Raw genomic sequence first — 17,240 nt, 5'->3', positions numbered from 1 at the left:
TTCACAAAAGACTTATAAAATTTATCACCAAACCAAGAACTCAAGAACTTAGCAATAACTACCACTAGAATGAAGCTTCTTCAATTGCTACCAAAGATTTCTATGTTGTACTGGGGTATTCAAATCACTAATGTGGCCTAGTTAAATTACCATTTGACAAAATGAACTATTTTCCCTGCAATTCTCTATTTCACTTAAGTGGAAATTTTTATCTGATTTTCCTCAGACCACTAAAAACAATGCAACTATGACTTGTGAGATAATGGAGATGGAGAATTCTTTCCCATTTCCACTTATTACAAATGTAATAAGTTTTCTTTCAAGACAATAAGGAAGTAGAAAAAGGTCAAGCAGAAAAATGAATTTTCAATTAGTATGCGCTGTTAAAATTGCTTTCTAATTGTATAAGGCAAAAAAAAAATCATGCTCATTTATGATCATAGACAAGAGTTAACACTTTTTTTTTGGTTTGGTTGGTTTTTCAAGACAGTGTTAACACACTTTTTTTTTTTTTTTAAAAATTAGCTTTAATTGAATAACAGTGCATATATTTTTATGTGTCAATACTAGTCTTGTTTACTGGGATTATTAAAAGGAGGTAAAAGCACTTTTTATAGTATTGGGGGGGGAGGGTGTTTTGAGACAGCGTTTCCCTGTATAGCCATAGCTACCTTGGAACCAGCTCTGTAGACCGGGCTGGCTTGGAAGGCAGAGATCCACCTGTCTCTGCCTCTTGAGTGCTAAGATTAAAGGTGGGAGCCAATACCACATGGAAACTTTATTGTATCTTAACTATAACCAGAAGTAAAATTAAAAAAAATATTTAAAAAGATTAAATGTCTGGATTAAAGGACCAGCTACCACCCTCCACCACCAATATGCCATCCCAGAATACCTGATATAAGGCTATTTACACATAAATATTCCTAAGAACTGGCAATGGGAATAAAACATACAAAATAAAGGAACTATCTTTGATGTCTGAGAGTTATATGGTACCACATATAGACCTTATGATAGTTAAAGAAATATTCATAAGGAAGTGAGTGTGATGCTATCTAATCACAGGCAGGAACTTTTCAGGAAGCAAACTAGTAGATGTACACATTGTCCTAAAATTATCAATTCAAATACAGTAAATCTAGCACAAGCAGTTGAGGCAAAAACTCTTCCTCTGGTGTCTACAGAAGAGAGAGGCCACAGAAACCACAGGCAGGATGTAGCAAGGGACCTGTGACACAGGACTACATGTGCCAGCTCCACAATAGCAGAAATGTTCTGCCCCAAACCAGCCTAAATTTTGCAAATCAATACTTCAGCTACTCAATCTTAACCAGTTTAACAAATATTGAGAGACTACTTTGGGGTCCATTTTTCATGTAGCATCTCTCTTTAAGTGATCTCATGAACTCAGCATGGCTTACAACAAAAACCTATCCACACAAGATCGGGGTGTGTAAAAGATGCCCTAGCTGGGGAGAGTGAAGGAGAGAGCCTGAAAGAAGCTCCTTCTCCATGACCCTCCCTCTCTAACACGCTGAAAACTATGTAAAGAGAAAGTAGCAGACACAAAACAGCAAAGCTAACCAGCTCTCAGCCACTTTTTCTCTACAATGACACATCCTTATCATATAGGCAACCCACCATAAAAAGGAGATGGGAGGAGATCTGGGAAGCTGCCAAATGTGTAGAAAAAGTCATAACCATTAATGACAGAACATTGAAAAATATGATGAGTAGTCTGCACATTTCATTTTGTAAGCTGGATTTGCCTTCCGGATCACCCAACAATAATACAGCTTAGAGAATATGTACTAGTGTCAAGAGTCACTATTGTTCCCCTCAGCTAGAGATTCTGCATCCCAGTCAATGAGCCTGACTTTAAAAGGAAGACTGAACACAGTCCTGTATGCAAGTGGTTCAAAGTCAGGTTGCTCAGTCTCTGTACCCTTCAGAGCCTGGAGCATCCTCTTGGGATTTCATCAATTATGCTGCTAAGAGGTAGAGGGCTAACAATCAGAGCACCCAGACAGTTCAAGATCTTTAGCAAGATCATACTTAAGAGACAACTCCCTTAACTACAACTACTGAAGCAAATTCCTTGGACTCCCACACAAAGTTTCTTTTGCTGAATTTGGAGTGTCAACTTAGACAATTCTTTAAATTTCCATCTGAGGTTAAGAGGCTTTGCTCTGATTTTTCAAATTTTTTTTTCTGGAAATTATTCCTCTAGTATTTTTTTTTATTGTTCATCACGTTTTTTAATTCTTATCATGATGCATTAACATGTTCTTTCCTCTAAACATCTTTTTAGAAAGATACAAAGCCACATTTGAGAAAGCTCCGAATATAGAAGAACAGTATTTTTAGTTGTGTTGACCTAAGTTACCAGTTACCAGGAAAACCTTTGAGTACATCCAGGAGCTCTTTATATGGTTATGGTGACCAGCAGCTCCAGACTGCCAGGCTCTAAGGTACATTCTTATTTTAGTTCTGACTCAGCAGAGTTTCTCATACAACTGCCAGCTACACTGGGATAGGAAGTCAGTGGGAGGTTTTATTCTTAACTAAGCTTAATACGAGTTCTACTTGACTGATAAGGAAAAAAGAAAACCTTGAATTTTTCAGTACAGAAGGACTGAAGTAAAACACTTCATTCAAGTCAAAGATTCTTCTAGTTAAAATTAATATACCTCTCATTTCTAGTTACTTTCTTAATGTAGAATATATACACCAACTTTTAAAATACATTGGCCAGAATACAGAGAAACTGAACTTTTTTTTTTTTTTTTTTTTTTTTTTTTTGCTAAAGTTGAAATGGTTCCTTCCCTTAATGAGGTGTAAATTTTATGATACGAAAAGGCAAGGAATATTTTAGCTGCCATGACTCAGATTGTATCATAACTGTGACAAAACACAATGTAGAAAGAACATAACAAGACCGTAGGAGTTTGATGTTGACCAGATGGTGCAATTATACTGCTGGGGCAGCCGGAAGATTCTTCAGCTACCCTTTGTTCTGGCCCCTGAGAGCGGGTCACATGGTTACACATGAAGAAGGTCTTTGTTCAATTATTCTTTCACTCTTCTCAAGAGGAATTCTACAACCCTGGCAGCTCAAGTCCTTCTGGGACTTGTCAGTAGAGGGCACCAGAGGAATGCTACAGGATTTGGTTTCCTGGGCCTGCAGAGAGGGCAGTCACAGACAACCAAACTCCTTGTCCAGTGTGCAGCTCCTGCAGGGCATGGCAGCTGCAGCATTTGCAGCAGTGTGTTGGCCTCCTGTGGTACAAGGTAGGTAACCAGCAGTGTCCATTCCTTTGTTAGTTCTGCAAGACAAAAATAGCTGATGGGTGTGTATGGTGTGGGATGGGGTGGGGGAGCTTCTCCTTGGAGACTTTTACCTAAGCCCTTGGGATAGTGACTACTTTATGGCAGCTCATCCTATTCTATTGCTATATCAACATCTATTAAGAGCTGGTCTGGACAAGAGAGCTGACCCTTACTGGCTGCAGCACTCAGGAAACAGACCTTGCCCCTTGTTAGGCAGCACAGCAGAGCTGCCTAGTTATTGGAGGTAAGGGGGACCCAGCCCCAGTGTTATGAGCAAAGAACTGTCCCCATTACTCACCTAGGATGAGTGGAGGAGATAGATGCCATCCCCTACCTCCTGGCCCTGACTGGGGTCATAAGAATGGGAGGACTGTCCCTACCCCTCACCAGCCCCTGTATTTCCCTTGTGAAACAAAGTAGAGCTGACCTTAGTGGTGCAGGTGTGGAAGAGCCAATCCTGAGGACATGAAAACCTGAGAACTAGTCCCACCTGGGCTCAATGCTGAAATAGTCTGGTCAATGCTGGAGAGTTCACTCTGGCAGTGAGAATAGGGGAGAACTGGCTGGTGAACCAATCCTACCAGGGTTATGACTTGACCCACCCCAACATTAATCCATCTGTGATCTGTTGGAATGTGAAGACCCAAAGCTGCAGGGACTCCACAACACGGCAACAGAATACCAAAGAAGAGTCCTAGTGAGGGCATCAATCGTGTAGTAGCTACCAGAGGCCTCAAATGAGATCAATGACTTTGCAATGAACACACTGCAGCTTCCATGACGAGATTTTTAATTTTTCCCCCTTTAAATTTTTTTTCCTGTCCGTACTCGTTACATTTTCCTTTTTCTCTTTTTTGTATTGAGGGGTGTGGAGGTGGAGGGAAGATGCAAAGGGACTGGGAAATGAATGGGATCAACATCAAAATGATGTAAAAGACACATGGAAATTTGACAAAGAAAGGAAGGAAGGAAAAAAAACAATTATTTTCTATCAAAGGTAGCTAACCTGACAAGAGCCCTCCAGTCTAGATAAGTAAAGGACCAAAGTTTGGTCTCCAGGATCAAGCTCCTGATCAGGGGAGTCACTGGCCTTCTTGCTTTTATAGGCACTGCACTCACAGGGTATATATTCACACAGACATATAAAAACAAAACTGAAGACATTAAACTTTAAAAAGCAGACATTTTCTTTCCTGACTGGACAAAGACCAGAGGAAGCCCGTGGTCAGAATCCTGTATTTGAAGAACTCTCAGACTTTTGGGATCCTTACCCAACAGGAGGAACTTGTCTCACTTAGAAACTTAAAAGAGCCATATTTGCTGCTGGAACTAGGAAGAGGAATGGGAAGCTAAGCTAAGTACAGCCCAATGAAACAATCAGAGTCCCGAGAAAGACACATAAAAAAGAAGAAAACTGAGGAACTTGAGGTCTTCATGAGCTCTCTTTGCTCAGCAGATGAGGAAACAGCATTGCCAGCATGTATAGACTCCAGGACAGGACAGGGTGTATATGTAAAAGATACACAATAATGATCTAACTATCCATTATGAAATATGCTTTCATGAGCTGACATATCACACCCACACCTCATTCTCTTTTCCCCACCATCTGTTGAACTCTTACTAGTTCCAGAAGACATAAAAATTAAATCCAACAATGGGCAGGCTGAATTAACCTGAGTCTCTAAAGAGGGCAGTTGCCTTAACAGAGCACAATTCAGCCTTGTCACCATACGTTCTTTTCTCTTTTACATACAATTTAGCAAGGGACAAGAGTGAGTCAAGTGTCCTCCTAAGTATGCTTCCTTCTGTCCATTCTGGTATAAGTCCTTGAGGATACTGCTCCTTCCTTCTATTCACTGAACTTATCCTCTGTTGCCACAGAAGTGGTGTCAGCTAGCACCCAGTTCCCACATGAACTATAAACTTGGAGTGTACAACAGAGTGCAGCAAACAGCCCAGGAAAGAGTATAGTACAGAGCCCAGGCAGATTATTACTGTTTCACTTATTTTTGTAACTGTGCTATGAACACAAACATGTGGGTTACATTTTTGTGCACACTTCTTAACATTGCTTAAAGAATGCAAAAGAAAGCTAAGCATGGAAGCTCACATCTATAATCCCACCACTCAGGAGGCAGAAAGAGGTGAAAGGATCATTGCTGGTTTAAGGCCAGCCTCATCTATATAGTCAGTTCTGGGAAAGCCATGGCTGCATAGCAAGAGCAAAAATTGGTCTTAAAAACAAAACAAAACAAAACAAAAAAAAAAAACAAAAAACAAAAAAAAGTGAAATTAAATTTAAGCCTTTTATAAACAGAACTGTTATCATGAGTTTTAGTTCAAGACAACAAACATTCTTAAATGCCCCGTGGCCTACTCAGTACTTCTTTCTGCTTGAACCTTGAATAAAGCATTAGTGAAAACAATTTTTTTTTAACAGCAATTCATAGATTAAAAAAAGCAAGAATTAATAAAAACTAACTTGGAACAATGTCAAATGACTAGCCTAGGAAAACAGAGAGAGATGTATTAATTAGGGGTTCTCTTGCTATGATAAATCAGCAAGACCAAAAGCAACTTGGGAAAGAAAAGTGTTTATTCCTGCTTACAACTAAGGTCATACTCCATCACTGAGGGAAGTATGGGCAGGAACCTGGAAGCAGGAGCTGAGGCAGAAGCCATGGAAGAATGCTGCTTACTGGCTTATTCCTGAGGGTGTGTTCAATTTGCTTTTTTATACATAACTCAGAGGCAGCACCATTCACACACACACACCAGCACAATGGGATGGAACCTCTCATATCAATCATTAATCAAGAAAATGCCCCCACAGACTTGCCTATAGGCAATCTGATGGAGGTATTTTTTCAACTGAGGTTCCCCAGACTATTCTAGCTTATGTCAGGGTGACAATAAAATCAACTAGGACAGAAGACAAATTTTCCAAGAGGTGAGAACCTATCCCCAAACCAATTTATGAACCATTGAGAATTGTTCAAATAAACTAATAAAATGATATGGACTAAATGGAAGTAAAAATGCTGTCCTATTTCTAATGATAGTTATATATACTGGCTGTATTAAAAGCCAGTCACTTATGACTAGAATTGCAGCTCAGTGGAGGGGGGGGGGGCTAAATTTGGTCCCCAGCACTACAAAAGAAAAGCAAATTAAAAGTAGGTAAGCTGGGTGTGGTGGTGTATAACTATAATCACAGCACTAACCAGGGAGGCTGAGACAAGAGGAACATGAATTTGAGGCAAAACTACATTAAATAAAGAGTTCCAGGCCAGTTAAGGCTATATGGTAAGACCCTGTCTCAAAAAACAAAAATTAACAAATGATCCCCCCTCCCAAAACCAGAAACCAAACCAACAGAACAATGACAACAAAAACCCCCAAACAAACAAGTAAATGATTTTTTTAAAAAAGATTTTATTTTATGTGCATGAGTGCTCTATCTGCATGTATCCTTGCAGGCCAGAAGAGGGCACCAGATCTCATTATAGATGGTTGTGAGCCACCGTGCGGTTGCTGAAAATTGAACTCAGGACCTCTGAAGAGTAGCCAGAGTTCTTAACAGCTGAGTCATCTCTCCAGGCCTCAAGTAGACGATTTTCACCCCTTTAAAACAGTAGTCCTTCTATGGATGGCAGTACTTATCTGGTAATATTAGAGCAATGACCACATGAATGTTTTCAGAGATGACCTATTCATAAATGTTCTCTGAAATAGGAAAGATATGTACCACATATACCAAGATTTAAACACACACACACACACACACACACACCCACCCACCATGAAACTACAAAGGAAGAGATCTTAAGGGAGCGTAACAGAATTAGAAATGGGAACTATCTGTGGATCTGTAGGGAGGAAAGTAACCAACCAGTGTAATAAGTGGCAGAGGAGGAGGTATAATGACACATGTATGAAAATGGCACAATGAAACCTACTTCTTCATATATGAATTACAAATAAAAAAAAACCTTTAAAAGTCTACATTTAATTTAAATTTTCTAAAAAGGCATACATGAAAAAAACATTAAATGACTTAAGAGTTAAGATGGGAAGGATAATAAGTAATTGAAAAGGGTAAAGTGTAATTTTACATTGCTGTCATGATTATACATTTAATTCCCATGTGATAGGCAAGGCTGCTTCCTGTAATGGAGAAAGAAGAGAAAATCACCCGATATACTTTATTTCTGATATACTCAGAAAAACAGTATTGTTATGGCTCATGTGGCAATGCCAGTGCTTTCTTGTCCAGAAGTCACCATGTCACTAACTCTGAAGGTGCAGATTACCTCCAGGTACAAGATATGTAAACATAGATTTATGCTTAGTATTTTCATTTGAATTTCGGCACCATAAGCCATTACTAATTAGTCCTGTTTTGGTTTTACGGTTGTATCTACATTCATTCTGTCTCTGGCAAAGCCAAGGAGACAGAACCAACCAAACCAGGAGGCTTTTCTCCAGTTCATTTACCATTACTAACTGGATAAGGAAGGGTTTATTAGAACACACAGAGCTACTGTCATTCTCCTTCATTTTTACTTCAGCTGCATTTCCACACTAGCAGACCTGAAGGCCCAAAATATAGATTATCCAAACCCAAAAGTAATGGTCAAACTTTGGAACTACTAGGCAATTTATTATTCAATAATAATAACTCTGTTTAGACAAGCCTACTATTTATCACTATGGCACTGCAGTATATTTCACTTGTTTATTATTGTTTTTGTTCTTCCCATTGTTAGATATGTTGAGAACATATCCCCAATTCCACAGAAGTAGACACTTTAATAAATATAGACTGAACAAAACGTGTCTAGACAAATGTAGAGTAAATCAGAACACTCACAACCTATATTAGCTTTTTTTTTTTTTTAAATCTAGATAATTTTTTGGGGCAAATGTCTAAGAACAGGTAGAAAATACTTTAAGATTAATCACCCAAAGGCAAAGCAAAAGACTTTAGCTTTCACTTTTAAGTTCAATGGTAAATTTTAACTTCTAAGATACAATCAAGTATACTCAGAACTTCCAAGCAATCAATCTTACTTAAAAGATTGGGGCAAGAGTTTATCTCTGAATCTGTGGGTCATGGCCCCCATCCCAGGCTAGAAGCCTGAAAGCCCCACCTTCTCTGGCTCTGCCTGCTCAGAGTTGAGTTCCAATGTCTGAGAGATGCCCAGCTTGCTAATGGGCTGGGATCAATTCTGGTCCTCATGACTGTGCAGAAACACTTTTACCTACTCATCTACCTCTCCAACCCCGAAGGTAACAAATCTTCCTTTAAAACCCAAGCAAGGGTACAGAGTCTTAGTAAGAGTCCACTGTGAGCACGGATACTGGTGGCTGCAGCCCTGGGTTTAAACCCCAACTGCTTCAACATTACTAGCCCTGTACTTTTGAGTCTTCCTTTCCCCCTTCTCTGTGGAAAGGGAGAAACTTGCTACAGGATTATTGTGAAGATAAAATGAGAAAATACTTGCTCCACCATTAGAAAACAATAAATGGCACAAAAGGCTAAAAGCTGATTTGAAAAAAAAATTGAATTTACATTTCTATATGGTATTATTTAATAATTATTTTGCACAGCAGTAGGTATCGAACCTAGGGCCTATATATCCAGGGCTCAGATATATGTGCTACAAATAAGTGCATGAAGAAAAAAAACCAGCAGGGTGGTGGTGGCACACACCTTTAATCCCAGTACTCAGGAGAGGAGGCAGAGGCAGGTAGGTTATCTGTGAGTCTAAGGCCAGCCTGGTCTACTGAGCGAGTTCTAGGACAGCCTCCAAAGCTACAAAGAAACCCTGTTTCGGAAAACCAAACCAAACTAAACCAAACAAAACTTGACAAAGTGTCAGAGAAATGCATTTAAAATCTTGGTGAGGTTTGTAACAACAGAACAGAATTGCTGATAAAATAATTTTTGATCATTACAAGAACTGAAGCAGAAATGGAAACTCTGGAAACTTTTATACACTACTGGTGTGACTGTGTTCTGAGCAGTTCTGAAAAAAATAAAATACACTTAGCCAAATAATCAAGCTACTCCAAAGTGAAACAAGCATATATCCATATAAGGACACATGTGAATTTCATTAGCAGTTTTATTTGAAATAGCCAGACTGAAAATAAATTCAATGTCAAACTCAAAATACTCTGTTCATAGACTAAACTACAATATAAAATGGAATCAATTATTAATAACAGTACCAAAGTGAATGCATCTCAAAACAATTATGCTGAGTTCAAGTGACCAAAACAAAATAAAAATACGGGGCAAGAGAGATAACTCAATTGGTTAAAAGCACTGGCTGCTTCTGCAGAAGACCTGGGTCCAGTTCCCAGTATCCACATGGCAGCTAACAACTGCCTGTAACATCCCAGTGCTGGGGGAACTGATGTCCTCTTTTGGCTTCCTAGGACATGAGGCATGCATGCAGACAAAACCCTCAAAGACATAAAGTAAAATTTCAAAGCAAAGAATATAAAATTCTAAAAACTGTAATCCAGTGGAAAAAAAATTGGATTAAAGGTTGATTAGGTGTACAGGAAAGGAAAGGCAGATGGGGAAGAACCATAAAGAGATGTGTGGACAACAAATATACTGTGAACTACACTGATGTATCACCGTATATACATTCATTAATATTGTTCAAACTGGACAAGAAACTTATGTACTTTACTGAGATTCAATATAATGACTTTTTAAAACAAGTGTGATAGAATGACCTTTAATCCTATCTGACTATATGAGCTCACTGCTGTGGGCTGAACTGTGTCCCCATAAAATGTCATGTATGCATGCTGTTCTCTGTTAACTTTACATTTCATGGGGTGGTGGTGGTTCACATCTAATACCCCAGCATTTGAGAGGCTGCTGCAAGTTCAAGGCCAGTCTAGACTACATAGTGAGATCTAAGACAGTGAGAAACACATACATACTAAGACCTTGTTTAAAAAAAATGTACAAAAATACACCCTTCACATATTCACGGTGTTCCTAAAATACAGAAATATGAATTTCATATATGCTTTTTTGTTCATTTCAGAGTTCTGACAAATTACTGATTTTATCCATGCATAAAGCTAAATGGCAGGTGGTAGGAGTGGGTAGGGCAGAAGCATAACTATAGAGCAGAGAAGCAAATATCTGAGACCATCTCAGCAACAGGCCTGGGATCAGGTGAGGACTTCTGCAAAGAGGCACATAGGGAATTTCTGTCTTTGTGAACCATGCCAATTTGTATCATGATACAACTGCCAGTTTAACACAAAACCATCACAGACAACACATAGAAACAAGCAAGGCCATGTCCCAATAAAACTATATAGAGATATAGGAATATGAATTTCACGTTATTTTACACGAAGAAACGGTCTTTTTATTAATTTTTAATTATTAGAAAATATAAAATACCTCTGGGTTTGTATGGCTTATAAAGTTAGGCATTGGGTCAGATTTTGCCTGAGGTTCATAGTTCACTAACACACTAAAATAGGTTTTAGAGTAGGTACCAAAATGTTGAGTTTTGATTTGTCCCTAAATCAGTTATTTACTCATTTCTTTATATTTGAGGGAAAGCGAACCTGACTTCAAATACTTTAAAGAGATATGCTCAGATATGTTGATCATCTGGGCTTCCTAAAAGCACACAAAAAATACCATTTGGGTGGGATATAATCTAGAGAGGAAAAGAACAGCTAAGAAAGAGTTATAAGCTTCCTGATTTTCAGGTCATATTTAATACATCCAAACAAAAAATCTACAAAGCCAAATGTTATGTCACCCTTTAAGTGTCTTTTATAAACAATTTCAAGTTTAAAGCTATAATTATTTTCAATGCCTACTATGCTTATCAAAAATTGGAAAAAGTCAGTAATTTTAAAATAAGTGTCTGTCCCTGAAAGTACAAGTCCTGTGATATAGCTAGCCACAAAGTCAGTTTTTTTAAAACTGACTTTTAATTAAAAGATTGTCAGTTGTTCCCTGTCAAGAGAGTAGCTACAAGATTAGATAGCCCTCTGCCATCTAGCCAGAATATTCTGATACTTGAGTTCAGAAACAAATGAAAGCTCAGATACAGAAATTTAACAAATGCTTCTCTTTGCTGCACTTTCTATCAGTGGGAAAACAGGAACACTTTCTGCCCAGGAAGGAGAAAATCCAAATCCTCTTTTCCAGTAACATGGGTTTAATGCTCTAGGGAACTTTCTGAACATCAAATGTAAAAGAACTTTTTTGACAGTTACAGCAAAAACAAAACAAAACAAAAAAACAACAACAACAACAAAAAAAAAAAAACCCAAAACTACCAAATATGCTGGTTTTTGACAAATTAACTTGAAACCTAAAACAACTCATCTTTTGTTAATTTGGTCTCCAAAATTTTGATATACTTTATTCCTAAATTACATTCAGCAGTTCCACAACATTCCTTTGTTACATCACTTCAATAACAAAGAATCCCAGGAACCCTTCCCAGCCCCCATACCAAACACTACAAACTGCCTGCTGCATACTCAAAGTCAAATTTCTCACAGAAATCTGCTCTGATACACCCAAACAGCTACCTCCAACCCACAGGGTTCCTTCTAGTTGAAAAGCTACTTGGGATGCCCCAGCAGCTAGAGTGTACAGGCTTGTGTGGGTTGGAAAGACTGGGAAAGGACTCCAGTCCACAGAGGCTCTTTTCTTAAGAATACTGCATCATCCACTAGGGTCTGAATCCCTGTGGCAACACACAGGAACCTTGACCCTTAACCAGCCTGACTCTGCACTCACCTCAGCTCTTCCTCAGGAAGCCCATTTACTCTTAGACTGTCTGGACGCTCTCGCCTTCTTCGGTAGAGGCCGGACTGTGAAAGCTCTTTAAGCTGTAATGCAGTCATAGTTTTCTCTGCACAGCAATTAAGGATACGTTGGAGCCCTTATGCTAGGTGGGTGTTGCCAGCTCAGAAAGGCAGTGTCTTTTGCCGGAAGGACCTCAGCACACCTGACTCTGGGTTAGAAAGCTTCAGGCAAGGCAGGCCAGGCCAATGGGCTGAAACTGCTTCCTGTTTCTTTGGTATACACCCTCCCCAGCAAGACTTGACTTGCCTTATCTCTGGGCCCTGTACCTAGAGAAGGGGGAGTCAGTGACCCACATGGCCCACGTGGTCACAATAAGCAGATTTCTTAAGAATAATCACACCAATTCCTTTATAAAATCTTTCCAAGATTTTTCCAAATTAAAGTTGGGAGGAAAAGATCTAGCAAAGCAATGCTTAAAGAAGGGTCAGCCCTATTTTATTTGCCAGGAAACCCATTAACATTTCACCGACAGCTGTCAGTATAGAGAAGTGCCTGGTCATCAGTAGCTCTCTGGGACATTTTCCCCAAAGGAAAAAAAGGCAGAATTCCAAAGGAAGCAGTCTGATTCCTTCCTCTCTTACTACTCTAAATAGTCCTTAGAAGAGAAGTGTCTGGTCCACCCCCTCCCCTTAAATATTACTAAAAAATTCATAAATGGGAGGAAGAGTGTTTCTCTGGCTAAATCCTGTCCAATGATTTTCTGATTCTGTGTCTACTTTCTGAACAGTCACAACTTACAGCCACCTCTGCTGGTGACTTATCTCAAGCTGTCAGCCCACAAGTGCCAATAATTATCTATGTATCTGATCTTGGATAGGAAGGGGAAGGAGCCGCAGATGACAGAGGACGTGGGAATGCTGTGTCACCTGCTCCAATAATGTCAGCAGTACACCAGGCAGGGTGCCACCCACCTGGCCAATTAAGGACCTACACCACAACACAGCACAGGCTGGCTGCTGGCTAGTTTATGGTTCTACAGAATTGTTTTTGGGAAATTTGTACCCTTTTGTCTTTGCTTTTAGACTCCTCTCAACAAGATTGAAGAAAAAGGGGCTGGAGAGTACAGTTCACTGGAGAGTGTATTCTTAGCATGTGCAAGGCCCTAAGCACCACTCAGAAAGAAGACTGCACTTCTACAGCATAACATAACCAGCAACTTTACTTTTACCAGCAACTTTACTTTTAAGTTTTTTTTTTTTTTTTTTTAAACAGATGCCACATGCTGACAAGGAAACAGAGCTTGATTACTGAAATTTACTTACACAGGAAACAGAACTGTGTGGGATGGATCCTGTACTGATGAGTCTGTGGTTAAAAGGATGAGTTTGTGGTTAAAAGGATATGAAGGCAGTAACAAAAGTTCCAAGCCCTGTAAGGAACAAGGTATGACAACTGTTGCCCTCTGCCTTTTCAAATGGCTGAGCTGACAAGTGAGAACTAAGTTAATATTTATGTTGCAAAGAATAAAAATAAATTCTGAGCCTTTGCTGCTTTGGGGAGCGTGTGGGGTGGGTGGGCAGGAGAGGTAGAGACAGCTGTTTGACAGCTCTAGGTGTCCTGGAACTTGCTTTGTAGACCAGGCTGGCCTCAAACTCAGGAGACCCACCTGTCTCTGCCTTCAGGGATTAAAGGCATGCACCACCACCGCTTGGCTGCTGAAGGCTCTTTAAACCACTCTCTTCATGAAGACAAAGAGACAAAGGAGGGAAGGAAGGGACGGGGAAGGTTTTTACCCTTTTTCTTCACCCCTGAAGATGCAGAGCTAGGTAAGAATAGACAAGCACCAACAGGGACTCCAAAACTTTGAAAGAAAATTCCACCAACTTCAGCAAAACACACTATCAACATCAACTGTTAACCTGCAGCCAGCACTGGCCCCACACCACTACCAGGCAGAGGACATACCCAGCACACAGCAGAGTGGTATGGGGAAGATGATCTTGGATTTTTTTTTTTAATTTTATTTTTATTGTTGCTTTGTGTCTGGAGACAAGTTCTTACTTTGTTGACTTTGGTACACAGACCAGGCTGGCTTCAAACTCATAGAGAGTTTGAAGCTTCTGCCTCCCAAGTGCAGGAATTAGTGTATGCCACTATGCCCAGACCCCTTTTTATTTATTGAAACAGGGTCTCATATATCTTCGGCTGGCCCTCAACTTACTAGATAGACAAAGATGCCTTTGAATGCCTTAATCTCCCATCTCCACCCTCAGGTGGATTACAGGTGTATTACAATTACTCCTAGTTGCCTGGTTTCAACAATGCTGGGGATTCTTGCATGTTAGGCATTTTATTAGCCCCAGTCTTCAGACCTAAGCTATTTGTCTACAGACTCCTAGTTATTTTTATCCTTAATACATTTTTTCATAAAACTGTGCCTAATTTTCTGTTCAGGTGTGGTTCAATCAAGTCTTCAGTCTCAAACAACTGGCTTTGAATAATTTTTCTAGTACAGAGCAGTCTAGACAAGTGCTTTTCCTCACGTGACTCTAAATAGAGATCTTTTCATTTTTGCACTTTTTGGACTGACACTTTGGCCTTACATTCAATGCAGAATTTGTACCCTTGGTTCTCATGTGGCCTCACCACCACATAATATCCATAACTGGAGACTTTGTCTATCCTTGGACAGTTGTAGTAGTGATCACTTTATAAAATCCTCAGGTCTCTCCTATTCCTATTCCTAGTGGTTACAAAGAACAATGGGACCTAAGCTGCTGCAGCTACAGTTTTCCAGACTGCCCCTACTCTTGTGCAGCTGGAAGCTGTATAAGCCTCATCACAACTTTCCATACCATTCTGTCATTTCTAGTTTGCTGGGCTCTTGTTAACTCTGACATGAACAGAAATCTGCTCCAATTTAATATTAACTGCAAAGCTGATAATTTCTTTGTTAAGTTTAAATTCCTGACTGAAATAATTAAATACAAAATTCCACTGAGTGCTCTACAAGACATTTCTCCTCTCAGGCTAACAACCACCCCATACTCTTCTGTTTTCTGTAAATCAGGGACCTTTTGTGATTCTGATAAAGTTGATGACTCTCACAAAAACTGCACATGAGCACTACATTTTATAACAGTGTTAGAAAACTGACACGCTCCTTTAAAAGCCCACAGACAATTCTTTAGATCTTCCTTGAGCATTTATTTCTCCCTTTTCTGAGTACCTCCAATCAGTGCCTTTTTTTTTTCTTTATTAATTTTACTTATTGTGTATACAGAGTTCTGTCTGCCTGCAAGCCAGAAGAGGGCACCAGATCTCATTACAGATGGTTGAGAGCCACCATGTGGTTGCTGGGAATTGAACTCAGGACCTCTGGATGAGCAGCCAGTGCTCCTAACCTCTGAGCCATCTCTCCAGCCCCTCAGTGTTGGTATTCTAAGCTTCACCATGTGTACTCCTCTGGCCCTATCTGCTTAGCAGTAGGCTGTGTACTGCTTGGAAAAGTTCCTCCTGTCTGTTCTAAATTTCTCTCTGCCACCAACCCTCTAATCTATTTAAACTATCTTTTAAAATGCAAGTTGATTACTTATTGACCCTTCTTAAAAACTTTTCCATGGCTGGCTTCACTGCCTTTATAACAGTACAAACAAAGAGAATGGGGTGTGCCATCTGGTGCCAGGAGAGCCTGGCCCTGGCTCCTAGGCCCCTAGCATTTTGGATTCCAGGCAGTTCCTAGGACAGACTATTTTCACTTCCTGGTTTCTGTCAATGCAGCCTGTAAGTGTAGAAGAAGGAATTTTCCAGGGTTTGCTCTTAGTCACCCCACATGTCTTAGGCAAAGACAGGACGCCTTTCTAGACCTTACAGGCCAATCAATCCCCTTTGTTCTATGGACTCCTGTGCTCCCCTCTCTGTAATCAGAACACTATTGTCTCACTACTGGCTGTTTGGTTGTTTTCTTGAGACAGGATCATACTATGTAGCTCGGGCTATCCTTAAATTCATGGCAGTCTGCCTGTCTCCTTAAGAATTTTGAATGTCTTACTTTTAACATTTCATGTTGTCTAAGTGAAATGTAAATTTTTCATTTTTTTTTTATTTCATGTGCTTGAGTGTTTTGCCTGCATGTATATATGTATACCACATGAGTACCTGTGCTAATGGAGGCCTGAACAAAGTATCAGATTCCTTGGAACTGGAATTACAGGTGGAATTACAAGCATCATGTGGGTGGGTTTTGGGAACTAAACCTGGGGCCTCTGTTAAGAGCACTTAGCTGAACCACTGCTCTAGCCCCTCTAAATGAGATTTTAAAGACATATTAATTATTTTATAGTTTTAGAATGTATTTCATAAAATTTCAGAGCTTATAAAACTGTTGATTTGAAAAGAGCCTTCCACTAGTATAAATACTCATGGGAAAGACTAAAAATTAGCTTAAATACTCACCTTAACTTGTCAAGTACAGTTTTCAGCAGCCTGTTACAAGTAATCACTTCAAGCACACACAGAAGAACAAAGAAGCCTAAGTGAGCCTCAACCATCTAGGTTTGGTCATTAGTGTTACTGAGTCATCTATTTCCTTCTTTTTTTTTTTTTTTAATAGTTAACAAGAGCTGTGAAACAGCCTCCACACAGAAGTGTAATTAACCATGCTCATTACTAGTATCTTTTATGCTAGGTCCAGAAGACCTATAAACTGGATGAACAGCTGTGCAATTTCAGACCATAAACTATATGTAATGTGCAACAAGAAAAGAATTCTGTTTTATAACTAACTTTGTATTTGATAGAAAAAGATTCTTTTTTTAGCTTAAGTTTTGTCTCACAGATAATAAGTTACAGGGAAAAAAAAAAAAAACACAGTAGGAGCAGAGGACCATCACCTCGCTCTGTCTCCTGCTTATAGATTAAATGTAAGTTGTCAGCGGTTTCTGCTGCCATGCTTTGGCTTTGCCACCATGGACACTAACCCTCTGAAACAATAAGCCCAATTAGACACTTTCTTTTATAAGTTGCCTTGGTTCTGGTATTTTGTCACAGCAACAGAAAAGTAGTAAGAAATCCCTTACCCCCACAT

The 17,240-nt window shown here is 39.5% G+C and overlaps 1 protein-coding gene across 4 annotated transcripts in view; it reads right to left on the bottom strand.

Annotated features, from left to right (window-relative positions):
* The window catches only part of Lims1 (LIM zinc finger domain containing 1), a 101,942-nt gene that overhangs the window by 35,444 nt on the left and 49,258 nt on the right, over positions 1–17,240 (bottom strand). For 2 of the 4 annotated variants that reach the window (XM_051186708.1, XM_051186707.1), the window contains exon 1: positions 12,146–12,267. The exons of the other annotated variants lie outside the window; for them this stretch is intronic. In XM_051186708.1, coding sequence (XP_051042665.1) covers positions 12,146–12,252 — 107 coding nt within the window. In that variant the 5' untranslated portion in view covers positions 12,253–12,267. Of the gene's footprint in view, positions 1–12,145; positions 12,268–17,240 lie in introns of those variants that run through there. 4 annotated transcript variants of the gene reach the window in all.

The sequence above is a fragment of the Phodopus roborovskii genome, unplaced genomic scaffold (genome assembly GCF_943737965.1).
Source record: "Phodopus roborovskii unplaced genomic scaffold, PHOROB, whole genome shotgun sequence".
NCBI classification, from domain to species: domain Eukaryota; kingdom Metazoa; phylum Chordata; class Mammalia; order Rodentia; family Cricetidae; genus Phodopus; species Phodopus roborovskii.
The sequence above is the reverse complement of the archived record's forward strand: the minus strand, read 5'-3'. Positions and strand labels throughout refer to the sequence as shown.